General features: G+C 42.9%; 1 protein-coding gene across 1 annotated transcript in view; it reads left to right on the forward strand.

The window, feature by feature from the left end:
- Positions 1–17,778, forward strand: part of mfsd8l1 (major facilitator superfamily domain containing 8-like 1) — an 82,727-nt gene that overhangs the window by 17,345 nt on the left and 47,604 nt on the right. The window contains exons 2-5 of the mRNA XM_070882297.1: positions 8,666–8,851; positions 10,169–10,231; positions 14,899–15,018; positions 17,365–17,444. Coding sequence (XP_070738398.1) covers positions 8,666–8,851; positions 10,169–10,231; positions 14,899–15,018; positions 17,365–17,444 — 449 coding nt within the window. The remainder of the gene's footprint in view (positions 1–8,665; positions 8,852–10,168; positions 10,232–14,898; positions 15,019–17,364; positions 17,445–17,778) is intronic.

Consider the following 17,778-nt stretch of genomic DNA (forward strand, 5'->3'; position numbering starts at 1 on the left):
GATTGTTAGACTGCTTGTCCGACATCCAGAGGTGGATGAGTAGAAATATTCTCCAATTAAATATCAGAAAGACTGAAGCCATTGTCTTCGGTTCATGCCACAACTCCGTTCCCTTTCCACTGATTCGATCTCTCTCCCCGGAAACTGACCAAGTCTGTTGGCAGCCGTGGTGTCATACTTGATCATGAATTGAGCTTCCTACCTTATATCTGTTCTATCACTATGATCCACCTTTGTAATGCCCATCTCAGTCCTTACCTCAACCTATCTGCTGCCAAAATCCTCATCTATGCCTTTATCACTGAGACTTGACTGTTCCAACACACTCCCGGCTGGCCTCCCTAGTTCTTTTTACCTTCCATAAACTTGAGGTCATCCTAAACTCTGCCGCCCGGGTCCTAACTCGCACCAAATCCTGCCCAGCCATCTCCCCTGTGCTTGCTGACCTACATTGGCTCCCATTTAAGCAATGCCTTGCTTTTATAAAACTGTTTGTTTTCAGATCCCTCCATGGCTTCGCACCCCCTCCTTATCTCTGTAATCTCCTCCAGCCCTATAATCCTCCTAGACCTCTGCGCTCTGCCAATTCTGACCTTTTGAACATCCCCGATTTTTAAGTGCTCCACCATTGCCTAAGCTCTGGAATTCCCTCCTTAAATCTCTCCGCCTCTCCATTTCTCGCTCTTAAAAACGACCTCTTCGACCAAGCTTTTGGTCATCTGCCCCAACATCTTATTTGGTTTGGTGTCAATTTTATTTGGATAACCGGTCTTGTGAAAAGCCTTGAACATTTTATTACATTAAAGACTTATTCTGACTTTAAAAAATCCTATGTATTTTCTGTTTCTTTGAATGCATTTTTATGATGCATATTTAAAAAAAATTTAAATGCTTCTATGACTGCATATTCTTAAACATGTTGTGCCTAATGTGCAGGAATGATAGTTAGATGACTTGAAACTTTAATTTTCATACTTAAAGAAAGAATATATGTTGTGAATTTGGCTTGTTTACATCCATTTTTATGTTTATGCTATGTTAGTGAGATTGGCAGGAAATTTGGGTGTAAATACACATTGGCATAATGGACGTAATTTTGGGTGTATCTTCCCAATCACGTCCTTACAGGAAATTCCACCATATGACGACGGGAAGTGAAGTTGTGCAGACAAGAATCATATAGTGTAGTGCAGCACAGAAGGAGACCATGCAGGCCATCAAGTCTGCGCCGGCTCTTTCGAAGAGCAACCCAGTTCATTTCACTCCCTGGCTCTTTCTCCATAGCCCTGCAATTTTTTCTCCTTCAAGTATATATCCAACTCCCTTTTGAAAGATATTAGTAAATTTGTTTCCACCACCCTATCAAGGAGTGCATTCCAAATTCTAACCACTTATTGCATTAAAAAAAAGTTATCTCTCGTGTCGCCTTTTGTTCTTTTGCCAATCACCTTAAAAATGTGCCCTCTTGTTATCGATCCTTCAGTCATTGGAAACTGTTTCTCCTATCTCTATCTAAACCCTTCATGATTTTAAACACCTCTATCAAAACTCCTCTTAGCCTTTTCTGTTCTAAGGAGAATAACCCAGCTTCTCCAGTCTATCCAGGTAATTTAAGAAATAGGAGTAGGCTAGCCTGCTCCGCCATTCAGTAAGATCATGGCTGATCTTTTACCTCAAATCCACCTTCCTGCATTATCCCCATCTCTCTTTGATCCCTTAGTGCCCAAAAATCTATTTATCTCAGTCTTCAATATACTCATCAATTGAGCATCCACAGCCCCTGGGGTAGAGAATTCCAAAGTTTCACAACCTTTTGAATGAAGAAATTTCTCCTCATCTCAGTCATAAATGTCCAACCCACTCTTCCTCGTCTCTGCAGCCTAGTGTCACAGGTCTACCCGCCTGCAGCCAGCCAGCGCCTCCATCTGGCTGGCAGTGGATGGGAAACAGAGGTTTCCAATGCAAATCAGGCCCTGCCGTTAAATTCGAGCCCCCCTCCTTCGGTCCCACTTCCAACGCGGCAAAGTATTACAGTTCAGGCCATAGTGTTATTTGTAAAACTGTGAAGTGATTTTGTTCTGTAATTTCATAGACTTGTTAAATATCTTGAAGTATATATTAGGCAAGTCTGGTAGAGGATTGCTTGGTAATTTTGCCCCTTCTACTGCAAGTTTTCTCATTTGAGCAAGAATCCCATGCAGGATTATAGTTCTGTAAGTGCTGGCAGCCTTCCAGTACCTTACCAAAGTGGCCATTCTTCACGTGAGTCTCAACTGTTGAGCATTGGCAGATTATTTGATGACTGAAACTGATCCTGTCCACTACTCGCATTCACACATGTACAATTTTTTTTTTGTAGCCGGGGTCACTGGATAGCAATTATGAATGGAATCCTGCCTTATTTTGTTTCCTTGCTGATGTCAGATAATTCAGCATAGATCAGCAATTATTAGGGACCTTCCTCGAATCTATCACTACTGTGGTATGGAGTGTATTCAGCAACTGAATTATTTGATGGAATCGCTGAAAGAATAAATTCTGTTTCACTTTTCTAAAGGAGCAACTGAGACTATGGAATAAGGTTTGTGCAACCGCACTGATTATCAGAGTTTGGAATTCACTAAATCTCTGAGTGGAAATCAACACCACCAGTATTAGTGCAGCTGAAGATAGTCATCTGTTGTATGCCAAGTGCTGTAATTGGGGGTATAAGTCTTTGGTCAAAGTGTGATTTAAGATCTGATATGGCTTAGAAGCCCAGTTTCAAGCACCCGATCAACATAAAATGGACCCTCCTTCAAGAGAATATATCTGGGTATTTCTCTAGCTGGAAGAGCAAGATATAATTTTAATTTTAAAAGCCTATTGATTTGAATGGAAGGGAAATGATATAGTTAAGGCTGCTGTAGAATGAATGATAATAGTGTACAAGTTCAAAAGGGCGGATACACTCAAACTCTCTGTACAGCAGCACTTGTCCTGGTGTACTCTACAGCAGAGTACTGCTTTCCGGCATGGCTATCAAGTCTGCAATGTCAAATCCGTTGATGTCCAGCTGAATTATACTATGAGAATTATCACCGGTACACTTTTATCGACACCAACACCTTGGCTGCCCGTGCTTACAAACATCACAGCACCACACCTCGCCACGAATATGCAGTCTCCAGAGAATACAATCGCTACACCAGCAAAGACATGCCGATCCAGGCCGACTTGAACAACCTACCACCAACCCATCTCAGATCTAGAAGGCCATTTTAGACTGTCGCTGAAGCCCTTCAGCGATCTCCCCATAGCATTGATGACCGATGGCGAAATGCTTGGAAGAACTGCGACATACAGAATGGATTTCTTATAGAGGAACCCGCAGTACAACCTGAAGAATCAAACCACCCTCGCAAACAGTGGACAACCATCAACTGCCTCAGAACTGGTCACGGTAGATGCTCCCACCTTCTCCATAGGTGGAAGATTAAAGCATCCCCCTCATGCGACTGTGGAGCTCCTAATCAGACCCTGGATCACATCATTTGACCACTGTCCTCAGGAAATTTGCAGGAAGGTGACAAGATATTCACGCTGTTGCACCGGAATATTGACATTTGATTTGCTTTGCTACTACCATACAAAAGAAGAGTCAAACTATTAGGCACTAGTCAGGGATCTTCAATCTACAAGTTTCTTTGGTTGTCCAGTGGTATCTGCTATTTAAATGCAACTTAGACAGCAATCGGAACCTAGGAAGATTTGCTTCCACACCTAAAGTGAGTTCTTTGGTGGCTGAACAGTCCAATACGAGAGCCACAGACCCTGTCACAAGTGGGACAGACATTCGCCTGGAGAAGGGGGGGTGGGACTGATTTGCTGCACACTCCTTCTGCTGCCTGCGCCTGACCTCTTCATGCTCGCAGCGTTGAGGTTCGAAGAGCTCAACGCCCTTCCGGATGCACTTTCTCCACCTCGGGCGGTCTTCGGCCAGGGACTCCCAGGTGTCAGTGGTGATATGTGTGTGCACTGAGGCCATGCAGCAGAGCAGGTCTCCAGTTGTCTTGGGTAATCCTTGCCACTGGACCAAGACCTAGCTCTGTCAAGCCCGTGTGGTGGTCGGTGAGCAACGACCACCACACGTTTATATTAAAAAAAAAAGTTCATGCACAGGCATCTTCCATCCTTGAGGATGTAGTTCGGGTTCTTCTTTCGAAACACCTGTGAACTCATACTTTTTTTTGGCGTGGAAGAAAGTCATCCTCGTTTCAAGGGACCGCCTATGATGATGAGACAGCAATATTTTAGGTACCATACACTGAACCATTCCACATTACAGCATTCTTGTATCTTCCTCCCAGGCTAGAGGACAGCACAATAAACTGTATTGAAAATAAGGACAAGCCAATGGAATACAAATCAGAGGATGGTGGTTTTGTTTTGCGCCAATGCAAAAGTCAAGATGCAAATCAAGTCAGTGCCTGACCTGACTCGAGTGAAGTGGAATGAGTTTCCGTGGAAAAGGGAGTCTCCCACTGCCTTATTCTGTAAGTTGGTTAGCTCCAATGTTCCCACGCGGTCCCTTTAACGAGGTGCGTGACCCATCCAGAATTCCACACATGCGTGTTGTTTTCAATTTAAAAGCCGGCTCACCGGCCACGTGGAACCCCTGGCGTGCCGTGCGGCCGTGAAACTTAAAGGAAACATCGGTCAGCTCCTGACTCCAGATTAGTGCTACTTTTTAATTTTGCCTTGATTAACTTATTTACCATGTTCTTTAAAAGAAGACTCCAAGCTTTAAACATCCACATAATTAAATAAACATTCCTCCAGTATTTAATTATGAGCAAAAATTATTTTATACAAAAAATGTTAATGTACCTAGTGAGAATTCATAATTTACAAGGGAGAAATCATTGGCTATATTTTTGTGCCACAAGATCATTATGTCCCACTGTTGACTGAAATTACATGGAAATTTAGGAGTTGTGTTACAACAGAAAGTGTTAAATTTCCAATGTGTTTTAATGGTTTCTGTTTGCTGGTTTCTCTACACTGTTCCTCATTGGAATGTTTTAAGTGTTTAATTTAAAAATGCATAATTGTTTTTCTGATCATGGTGGTGGCTGATTGCCAGGATAAATCAATATGAGGAAGTGCATGCTGAGGATCACAATGCTGTGCTTTTATATAAATGTTGAAACATGTCTAAGAAGCTCTGCAGGCTCCTGCTAATAATGGTGTTACAGGCCAATGTTGACTGATTACACCTTTTTGAAGCACCCCGAGGGTAACATTTCTACTGACTTAATCTAGGAACTTCATTGAAACCTTAATTAAGTAATAAAATAAGTGTTTGGGCAGCCAGGCAAGTCTGATGTTCCCTGACATTTTAATATGAATATTCATTGAGTTTGTGCGCTAAGCATGGATTGCAACCAGAATTGAAAATGTTTTTTTTAAGGATGCATCTATTTGTACTTGATGAAATGCAGCCATTTCTCTGGCTCTCCAGACCTATTGCTGATTGGTCCCCTTGGAGAATAAGCTGCACCCTGAAGTTCCTCTGGAATGTGTAACTGGAACTGCCCAGCCCAAGTTCTATGTGAATTTCTAATTCGTAATTCGATCCATTTTGACTTCAGAAGCCACAGAGGATAGATCTCCACAAAAGCCACCAAGTTCCAGCTGAAGACCCTTACCCCAGAATCTCTCTGCTAGCTTAAGACCCTTACCCAAGCGCAAGGCCATACCCCCCCCTCACCCCCCCCCCCCAATAGATGGGGCATGGTGTGTGGATTGTTAACATGTTTATTGGGCATGAAGTGAATAGAGACAGTGTCATGACTTCTGGATTTCATCCACCCCAACAATGTCCCTTGTAACACTCGCACCAAGCTTGCATGCACCAAGGGGTAGGAAGCACATGATTCATCTTCTCTGAGTTCTCTCTCTTCCCCCCCCCCCCCACCAAGCTTGTGCTCTCTCTCCTCTCTCTCAAGCTTGCTCTGCTGGGAGATGTATGCACAGAAGGGAGACTTAGTACAAATAGTTACTGCGCTTTTATTTGGTGAGCAAGGACTATTGGGCTGCACTATTATGGACCAATCAACAATGTTGTAGGCTCGCCACAAATACATTGGCTTTTTAGTGATTTGAATTTTTTTTAAAGTATTTACACTGGTTTTAAAGAAGATCCATGTGCAAGTAATTTTGTATTGCAATCAATTTTATCAGATATTACTGATGCCCAATATTTTTAAAATATGCTCATCCACAGTTACACCTTGTACAAAATGGAGAGTAAATCAGTTACATACAGTATAAGGCTAAGCAAACCTAATGTTCTATAGTTACTGTGGGGTTTTGTACAGATGGTACAACAGCAGGTTGCTCTGTAAATATTCACCAAAATGGACAGAAAAACCTAACTGAACTATTGAACCTTAGGAGGCAGAATGATTACCACGTGGCATTCTGAGCTTAAACTGTGGGCCTTTGCAGAGAGAGTATATATTGTAGATGCCACACTTTTTCCAGTGACTGTTGAACTTTCTAGCCAGTTGTATATTTGAAATCCATCCCAGCATAAACTACATCACTAATATGTGACAGAAATTACCCAACAAACAACATTTTTAACAAGCACAATAGCTATTGTCACTTTAAAACTTCTGAAGGTGAAGAACTGCTTCTCAAAGTATTGGCAGTAATCATTAACTATTACTTTGTTGACGCAACAATTTTGGTAAATAGTAACAGCAAAATCAGTTAGTTAATTTTTAAATGCAGATATTTTAAGGATTTAAAGGTTAGAGTTTAATTGTCCGATTGATTTTCACACCCCAGTGTTTGCATACCTCAGATACAATTTCTGGTTTGTGAATATTGGAGCAAGGTGATCAAATAACTAGCTTCTGTTCACTGCCACACACTTGCTTTATAATTATGATATTGTCTAATGGGCACACAGGGGGCACTGCAACTTGGATGGAACTGTAATGAAGGTAGTGACTTGGAACTTGAAAATGTGTGGTTTCCTGTGACGGCTCCTATGTTGATACCAGTTCATTATTTATAAGACAAAAGTCCTCCACCAGCCTGTCCTCGCCGTACAGCACTGCTCCCCAAACATCAAGATCCACAGCATGGCCCTGGATAACGTGGACCACGTCCCCTATCTCGGGAGCCTCCTATCAACAAGAGCAGGCATTGATGATGAGATCCAACACCGCCTCCAGTGTGCCAGTGTAGCCTTCGGCCGCCTGAGGAAAAGAGTGTTTGAAGATCAGTCCCTCAAAGCTGTCACCAAGCTCATGGTCTACAAGGCCGTAGTAATACCCGTCCTCCTGTATGGCTCAGAGACGTGGACCATGTACAGTAGACACCTCAAGTCGCTGGAGAAATACCACCAGCGATGTCTCCGCAAGATCCTGAAAATCCCCTGGGAGGACAGACGCACAAACATTAGCATCCTCATCCAGGCCAACATCCCAGCATTGAAGCACTGACTTGATCAGCTCCGCTGGGCAGGCCACATAGTCCTCATGCCAGACACGAGACTCCCAAAGCAAGCACTCTACTCGGAACTCATCCATGGCAAACGAGCCAAAGGTGGGCAGAGGAAACATTACAAGGACACCCTCAAAGCCTCCCTGATAAAGTGCGACATCCCCACTGACACCTGGGAGTCCTTGGCCATCGACCGCCCTAAGTGGAGGAAGTGCATCCGGGCCGGCGCTGAGCTCCTCGAGTATCGTCGCCGAGAGCATGCAGAAATCAAGCGCAGTCCGCAGAAGGAGTGTTCGGCAAAGCAGGCTCCCTCCCCACCTTTTCCCTCAATGACTGTCTGTCCGACCTGTGACCGAGACTGTGTTTCTCGTATTGGACTGTACAGCCACCTGAGAACTCGTGCTAAGAGTGGAAGCAAGTCTTCCTCGGTCCCGAGGGACTGCCTATGATGATGATGATGATTTTAATTTTGGAGAAATGTCTCAAAAAAGGCTTTATTATAAACTCTCTGGATACCTTAATCAGTGTATTGCGATCGTCTGGGGAATTTGGAATTACTATGAGTGATCTATTTATTAGACATTCATTCTCGTAAGAGTTCTCTCGCTCCCTCTCCCTCTCCTATCTTTATCATGAGCTCTTTCGTAAAATCACTCTCGTGTGCACTCTCTGTCTTGTAAGAGCTCTCTCGTGCTCCCTCTCCCCCTCCCGCTCTCGTATGATCCCTCTCTCTCGCGCTCTCTCTCTTCCTACACCCACACCTCCCCCCCCCGTCTCTTCCTATTCCTGCCCCCCCCCCCCCAACTCCGTCTCTTTTCCTACCCCGTGCCCCAGTCTCTCTTTCACCCCCCCCCGCCTCGTGTCTTTTCTCCCCCTCCCGACATCCCTATCTCTCTTCCCCCGTCTCTCTTCCCCTCCCCCCCCCCCCTCCACTGTTCCTCTCGCTCTCACTCTTTCTCTTCTCCCCCCCCCCCCCCCCCCACTGCCCTCCCCCATATACACTATATATACAAATTGCTCATCCTAATAGGATTTAACATGAGCAACATCACTGGAGGTCCATTGGTATTCCTAAGTGTAAATTACAGTTGTGAAAATGTAATCTAGTTGTAACAAGGCATAATTTAAGCTGTAATCTGAATCTTTTTTTTTGCTGTTACTTCAGCTGTAATACTTCCAACAATCTGGGCATACCTTCAGACTCTTCATGCTGAATCTTATTTTCTGGGTTTGGGACTATCTGCATTCAGTTTTAGTGGGCTGATTGCAGGCCCCATCTTTGGACATGTGTCGGACAGAATACGGAGAACAAAATCAATCATATTATTTGCTAATTTATTTGAGATTGCAGGTAAGTCAGCTCTACCTACCCTCTCTATCTATCCTATTTGTCCACTGATGAATATATAGTAATAATTATAGTGATAGCTCTTCAGGGAAGGAGAAAAATTGTGGGTGAGGGGAGGAGGGGGTGAGACAAAAGTTGTATTGTTTGCATTAAAGTATTGCATGTTTGTACAATATTTCATCAGACATTTTAAAGGCAATGCTTCTTGTCCCATCTGTACCCAGTTTGTGTAATGCTAACTTGTGGAACAGACATTTCATGGTGAATGCTGAATCAGTTGAAATGTTAGTAAATAATGGAAAGTAAAGGGATGTGGGATTGCTGGGGAAGAGGGGAGATGAGATCAAGTGGCTGAATTTTAACGCACAAAAACGGGTGGGCTGGGTTCGGGCCACATGTTTAAAATTTATAAAATCTGAACCCCTGATCCTAACCCGACCACTTCTGGGTTTTACGAAGTGGGACAGCCAATCCGCTCCCAGGAGGCAGGTTGACAATTTTAAATATTTTAATGGTGCAGACAGCCTCTGATTTAACCTGCTTTCAAGGTTTTACAATGGGTGACTGGGTTTCCCATGCCTTAGGAAATGTGGCAAGGTAAGTGCCTTCACAGCACTGCTTGGGGGCCAGGAATGCTCCCTCCCCACCCCCACCCATATAAAGGCCACCGGGGGTGAGATTGAACACCCACCCTGGGCATTGTGGATAGGACCATTCGGAATGCTCCCCACCCGAATGGAACCAAACCTGTCAATCGGGCAGACTTCTGGGCGGGGAACCTGTCAGGGCCAATAGACATATACTGAAACCCGGTCTTACGGTACCATCCAAAACTCTGTCCCTGACACGTAACTCACTCCTATCAATATCCAGGCCATTGTCTCTTGAATCGGGATGGGAAGTCGACGGGGACACATTAATGAGGCCTGCCGGTTAAAATCGCAGTGGCATCATTCTGCCCTTGGCAGGCTGGAATATACCTGAAACCAGCTGGTTCTTGTCGGAAAAACAAATTGCTAAAAATATTCCTCTAGTCAGTTAATATCTGAAAGAGAATGACTTGTTAACATTTTGGGTGACGCCCTTCATCAGAACGGACATAGTCTAGGATTGTTCTCATGGCGCTGCGAATACTGACAAAACATTTACCTGTCATTTTCTCTTTCTAATGCTGAGTTACCTAGTGTGTACCTCCTGGCATTTTCTTACCTTTTTTATACAGACTATTTTAATGACTTGTGATCAAGCAAAAATTGAGATATAGTAATAAATGCTGATAATTTCATTTTTTGGGATTAAAAACAATAACTTTGTTTTTAGGCAACTTTATGTACTTCATGGGATATTCAAAATGGTTACTACTTGGCAGTCGGCTTGTAGCAGGTAAGATCAAATTACCAACCACTGTATTAAGGAAAACTTTCCTTCATTCATCCTATAATAATATTGCAGTGTTGGGTGAAATTTGTGATTGTTTTTGAAATAAATTGTTGTGACATGTATCTTAATCTCTTTCTTTCTCCTTTTATTTTTTTTAACGTACCAATGAAGCATATTATCACAATATCATTGGTTTGGCAGGGAAAGGGTAATAAACTGTCACATTTTAAATAAGTAGGAGGGAAATGCACAGATTAGACGATCCACTTAAGTTTAAAATAATTAATTTGGGAGTTGACCTCTTTATATCTGCCATATCTGGATGTGATGAGCTTAGTAAAATATAACAGGAGCCAGTTCCGCCAACAATACTGTATTATTTGGTGCCATTTATATTGTGAAACTGCTTCAAGAAGCAATTGTGCATAATTATCTGGGGAAGGTACTTTATAGGCCAACAGTCAACAGAATGCATTGTAATAATGTCTATATTGTCACTGGGGACAGCCTGTGGAGGCATCTCCTGGATCTTTTATCCTTTTTGGAGGCATTGTCCTCTTGCTTACTATGTTGTTGTGGCTTCTGTTAACAGCACTAAATGATAAAAGCAGCATTTAGCCCTAAAACTCTGCTGCATTCAAGGCACTAAATCATACTGATATTATTGAACCTAAATTATTATTTGAGCACTGTTCTTGGGATTTATAAAGAAGGTGAGGATTTTGAAATGAACATGCTGGGAGATGGGAGCCACTGGAGTGCAGCAAGGACAGGGTGATGGGTGAGTCAGATTTATTAGTATTGGATAGGATGTAGGTGACAGATCTATGATGAATTAAAGTCATATAGCATGGATCTCAGAAAGCTGGCTAGGAACATTTTGGAATAGTTGAAATTGAAGAAAACAAAAGCGTTGATGAGAGTGGGGCTGAGATAGAGACATAGATGACTAACATTCTGGAAGTGGAAGGTGTTCGTGAAGATTATATTGGATCTGAACTTCAGTTCAAAGTCGAACAAAGTTTGAGCACAGTTGAGTTCAGCCTGAGCAAGAAATCAGGGAAAGGATCAAATCAGTCTTGGGAATGGAATTTCTAGGGAACGGTGAACTAAATAATATATAGTGCCAAATAGGTCTTGGAATTATAGAATGTATACATCAGTGATTTGGAAGTGTGAATAGAGAGAAAGCTGTCAAAATGTTCCAATATTAAAGGTGGGGGCCATGTAGGCTGCAAACAATTAAGAGTAGTCTGATCAGTTACAGAGGGATCTGTATAAATTGGACTGAAAAATGGCAAATGAAATTTGGTGTCAACAAGTACAAAGTGATAAGACTTGGAAGAAAAATAAACATTGAAACTATAAATTAAATGGTGTTAGTTTACAGCTTTTGATGGGTAGAATTGGATACAGTCCAAAAAAGAATTTTGGGGTATTTGGTGCACATATTGTTGAAACAATCTTCACTCTGTTGCAAAAATCAAATTGGATCTTCGGTTGTATAGTGCAAGGAGTAGGACACCAAGCACATCTTATACAGGATGTTTGGCTCATCCCCATCTGAAGTACTGTGTGCAGATATTATCACCATATTACAGGAGCGATTTCACAGCACTGGGAAAAAATGCAGCAAAAGGCTATTGATCTGAAACCGGGCATCAGATACCTGAGCTACAAGGAGAATCTACAGAAGCTGAGCTTGTCTATACTAGAGAAAAGAAGAATGAGATCTTACTGAGGAGTTCCAGATCCTCAAGGATATCAAGAAGTTCAATCTGGAGAAACTGTTCACTATGGTTCCAAGAACAAGAATTGAGGGGCCATGGGAAGAAGCTTAGAGGGAATGTAATGGGCAGATCACATCTAACTATTTAACAAAGAATGTGGTGAATGCTTGGAATGAACTGCAAAGTGAGGCAATTGAAGCTGATAATCTCAGTAATTTTACAAGAGTGTTAGACAGGTAATTTGCAAGAAAATAAATTGAGGAATATAAGTAGTGAACTGTGTATTTTGTTCTTGAACTCCGGCAAGCTTGAGGGATTGAAAGGAGGTCTTTACTGGTCCCGCACATGTCCATATTGCTAATGGTATAGCATAGAAACCAGCTGGCCCATTAAGTCTGTGTGGTGTTGCTCTTCAAAGAAGCAACCAAGTTTATTACCACAATTCTGCTTGCTTTCCATGTCCTTTAAAATTCCTTTTCAATCAACTATCTAATTCTCGTGTAAAACAGTCCAAAGTTCTGCTTCAGCAGATTATTTTTAAATATTTGCTCTCGATTATATCTTACCAACCAATGTAAGAAATAACCCCTTTTTACTTTATCATCTATGAAGACCTCCATCAGGTCACCCATTAACCTTCAGCTCCAGTTTAAAAAAAAAACACACCCTCATTTTTCAAGTCCAGGAAAAAGTAATCCTCACTGATGAAATGTTCTTGATGTCAAACTACTGTATAAAAGACTAATAATTGCAGTCTCCCATGAATAGATCTTGTTCTCTATACAGCAAGACACATTGGCCCCAAAATTCACGGTCCTGGAAAGAACCGTTACTGCCCGTTTGTGGTGGTCATTTGTCAAAATCAAAAAGTGACAAGAAGGTAAGATCCAAACCTGAGGATATTCAGCACAGAATCCGCACTTATGAGAGAGAGAGAGGAAAGGGAGAAAAAGAGAAAGGAGAAAGTGATAGAAATGAGAAAAGGGAATGATAAACAGAATGAGAAAATTTGATTGGGAGAGAGAAATAGGAAGAGAAAAGGGGGAAAAAACTAGAGAGAGATCGATCGAGATCGAGACCCTGAGATTCACAGAGAGAAAACTGAAATCTCAATCCAAGGGCTCAGACTGAAAACTTTGCCCCAGCTCAGCTTTCCGAGCATAACAAATTGGTATCTGTTCCACCTCCAGGCCATCTTCACCGAGGCGTACGAAAGCATGGGCCTTACACTAAACATCCGTAAGACAAAGGTCCTCCACCAACCTGACCCAGCCACACAGCACTGTCCCCCGGTTATCAAAATCCACGGTGAGGCCTTGGATAACATGGACTATTTTCTATACCTCGGGAGCCTACTGTCAGCAAGGGCAGACATCGATGACGACGTCCAACACTGCCTTCAGTGTGCCAGCGCAGCCTTTGGTCGCCTGAGAAGAGTTTTTGAAAACCAGGACCTCAAATCTGGCACCAAGCTTATGGTCTACAGGGCAGTAGTGATACCTGCCCTCCAATATGGCTCAGAGATGTGGACTTATTTCCAGCAGACACCTCAAAGCACTGGAGAAGTACCACCAACGCTGCTTCCGCAAGATCCTGCAAAGAGGACAGATGCACCGACATCAGTTTTTTCGCTCAGGCCAACATTCCCAGCATCGAAGCACTGACCACGCACTTGATCAGCTCTGCTGGGCCGGCCACATCATCCGCATGCCTGACACGAGACTCCCAAAGCAAGTGCTCTTCTCGGAGCCTCAACATGGCAAGCAAGTCCCAGGTGGGCAGAGGAAACACTTCAAGGACGCCCTCAAAATCTCCTTGATAAAGTGCAACGTCCCCACCGGCACTTGGGAATCCCTGGCCCAAAACCACCCAAAGTGAAGGAAGAGAATCCAGGGGGGTGCTGAGCATCTCGAGTCTCATTGCCGAGAGCATGCAAAAACCGAGCGTGTGACAACCCAGGCTCCCCACACACCCTTTCTTTCAATCACTGTCTGCCCCACCTGTGACCGGGACTGTAATTCCCATATTGGACTGTTCAGCCACCTGAGAACTCCCTTTTAGAGTTGAAGCAAGTCATCCTCGACTTCGAAGGACGCCTATGATAATTTTACACGTGCCTAACCTGTGATTTCGCCTCCGTGTCTCCCCTGTGGCTGCCTTTTGGGTCTGGGATGGCTGCTGTGTTCCCTGTGTGGAAGCTGCAGATGACCTTCTCGGAGGCCCTCGAACAGCTTTGGACCTGGAAGGGCTGGCTGGAGACTGGTCAACACTCTCCTGGGAGGGTTCAGTCTGACTTGACTCTGGCGAGGCTATACGTGGAGGCACTGGCGGAGTGACAGGTCTGGGGCCGGGAATGCTGAGAGCCGAAGGGAGTGCATCGTCTGTATCCTGAGGGAGCTCAGTTTGGTGGTGTGGCGCCACCGGAAGGTCCTCCGTGGCCCATGGAGGACCCAGCCATGAAAGCAACACTGAGGTCTCGGGCGGGGGGGGCATCCAGCTGAGACTGCATGCGAGCAGGCACAGTCTGAAAGCCACCATATATGACAGCACTTGGATGATCCATTGACTCTTGCAGAGCCGCGGCCATCCTCTCCAAAGCAGCACCGATATGCTCGTTCCCTGTGCTGCAATGGCAGCTGCCATATCGCCCTAAGGGTGAATTTCCCGTGGGAATAATGCCCCAATTAAGGCTGCAAACTTTCAGGTTTGAAGGGCTAATAAGACCGGAACACTTTTTTTTGTGGTCAAAAACCTGAATTTGGATCCAATGGCCACCGCAAACTTTGCGACGCTAATCCGGGGAAAAAAAGGCCTTAACACCACCAGCTTTCTGGCTTCACTGAATTTTGGCCCCATTCTGTATTAAAGGTTGTTTGCAATAAATGGTGCTCTAAATATCTTGTTCCTCTTCAGAAAAGAAACATACTTTTTACTTTGCAGGTATAGGTACTGGTGCTGGTGCGTGCATTTTCGGTTATCTTACTCGTTCAACCACAACAGAGGAACGGGCTACAGTATTTGCTGTTGTCATGGCTGCACGACAGGCAGGGCTGCTGATAGGTAAGTTAATGTTAATAAGTGCGCAATGCAAAGCTATGTAATGGACAAATATGGAATGCCTATTTCTATTTCAATGGAGAAGTTGAATTTGCTTAATCAAGAACCATAAAGTTATGAGTGTAGTGCACCTTCCAGTACACTTCATACTTATATAATTGTATAGGAAATCGCAAGTACTTTCAGCAGCAATCTTGCCCTTTGATTTAGGTTGACAGTCTTAGATGGGGACCCTTCTCCAATGGAATTTATTGGGGTTGGATTACTTGTATGAATTCTAGTTATGCTACTTTAGTTATAGTTGAAGTCCAGGTTGAACTTCTTGAACTAGCTAAAAATGCATTTTCAGAAAAAGTTTCTGAACCCAACCACCCACCGAGTCTACTGTACATTTCATGATTCAGTACTATTCTTAATCAAACTTTGAATTGGTACACCAGAAGCTAACAATATTTGAATTACCTGCAGACCAAGAGGGATTTAAATAAAAACACCTCATGTACATTGTAATGCGTGACACATTGAGGGTGTTGAGGCAGCATCTAAGGTCATGCGACTAATCAATAAACTGAATAGAGCCTTTTATTTTTTTCCTTCACCAGTCCCCCCCCACCCCCCCCAACTCGTAGACTATTAATCTGCTCACTGATGCTCAGTTTAGATTCCACCAGAACCACTCAGCTCTCGATCTCATCAGAGGAGAGGTGAGAGAACCTGTTCTCAATGTGGTACCAAGGGCGGCAAGTAATATTTGTGCCACTAGTGCCAGATAAGGGCCACCTTGAACAAGAGAAAGTCCAGCTATTTCCTCTTGATATCCAATAACACTACTGTCAGTGAGACATTTTGCAAGTCTTTTTGACCAGAGACTTAACTGGACTAGCCACATGGCTAAATATGCACGGTAGAGGCTAGGTACTCTGTGATGTGGCTCACCACCTGATGTCTCAAAGCCTATCCACCATCTACAAGACTCAAGATTGTGATGGAATACTTGCTTGCATTGTCGCAACTGCAACGGTTCTAAAAGGGAATAGGCACTATCCAGGGCAGAACAATTCATTTTTTTAGCTTCCCACATGACCAGGCTCAATATCCACCCCCTCCATCACCCACATACAGTGGCTGTAGTATGTATAATCTACAAGATGCATTGTAGCAACTTGCCAAGGTTACTTCCACAGCACCCCCCTCTCCTATGACCTCTACCATCAACAAGGACTAGAGCAGCAATGATGTGGGAACACCACTACTTCCAAGTTGCGCACAATCTGACATTGACTTGTACCTCTGTTCCTTCATTCTTGCTTTTATTAATATCCTGGAATTCCCTACCGAATACTACTGTGGAGCACTCACCACAATAACCGCAGTGATTTCAAGGAAAAGACCATACCGCCTTCTTGGAGCCACTAGGGATGGGCAATATATATGGCCTTATAAGCATTACACACCATCCTGAGCAATCTTAAAAAGAAAATTAGACCAAACCCCCGTTTCACAGCTCTAGAAAATAGTGATCCTTTCTCCTCCCACCACCACCACCACTGAGCATGTTTCAAATGATAAGTAATCCTCCCCAATTTAACAGCTTTGTGAATTTCTCGCCTAATGTGTTTCCTGGCTGCCTTCTTTCCTCTCTTTCTTGCATTCGCTTTTGTGCTTGCTCTCGTGCTTGCTTTCGTTCTGTTTGTGTCTTGCTCTCTTTTTTTTTTTTGCAATCATTTACCGTCTATCTCTTTTCCCCCCCCCCGCCCCCCTGTCCATCAGCTGATTATGACCAGGAGTATGGCAATCAGAGAGGCTATATTGTCTGAGAAATGAACATACTCTCAGTGGTGGGTGCTCTTTCTGAGGCTGTGGTTAAGACATATTTGTGTTACTCTGCTTATGACCATGCCTGAGCTACCTTTTTGTTGAATCATAAAAATACAGTACAGAAATTCACCAATTAATCTTTCATGTCTTGTAGAAGACTTGGGGAGTGATTGATGCTGGGAAACAAAAAATGGGAAAAGTGCTACAATTCTAAAATACGTATGTCACTTTTTAAGAACTAAACTTCAGTGCATTAATTTGTGTATCTTTTAAAATTATTTTTTTATCCTTGTTTGACTTTGTTTATAAAAAAAAGGGTAATTACATTGAGAATTTAATCATTCTCTAAGGAAATTTGGACTAACATTATTTGATATAAACTTGCTTCAGCCTGAGCTTTATATATGCTAATTTATATCTTGAGCTCAGTAACTCTTCTACTTCATTTCTAAGTTTTCAAATATTCAGCACTGTTAACAGCTATTCCACCAAATTGATCCAAATTGCTAGTTTTTATGCATTTTCTTTTAGGTCCAGGATTTAATCTATTCCTGAGACTTTGTAACTTCAACCTTGGACCATTTGAAGTGAATAAATACACGTCACCTGGGGTAAGAATTACTCTGTTTATCTTTTAAATTTTTACTTTGTGAATTTATGTACAATTAAGAATAATGATGGCCTATGGCATATTCATACTATATTGGATTGCATAGCATAAACAAATACAGATTATGATACTAACTACCCCTACACCGGTTAATATAATCAGGATTTTCAAAAGATTTTCTTTTCATTACCAATACCATTAGTAATAAAAATGAAACGCAAAACTGGTGTTCAGATATCTTGCAAACCAGTCACATTAGATAAATCACAATCCATTTGCAGGCAAGCAGCTGAATGAAGGTGCACTAATAAAGTGCTGATGTCACCTACTTTTAA

Source organism: Pristiophorus japonicus, chromosome 6 (genome assembly GCF_044704955.1).
Source record: "Pristiophorus japonicus isolate sPriJap1 chromosome 6, sPriJap1.hap1, whole genome shotgun sequence".
Classification (NCBI taxonomy): Eukaryota; Metazoa; Chordata; class Chondrichthyes; family Pristiophoridae; genus Pristiophorus; species Pristiophorus japonicus.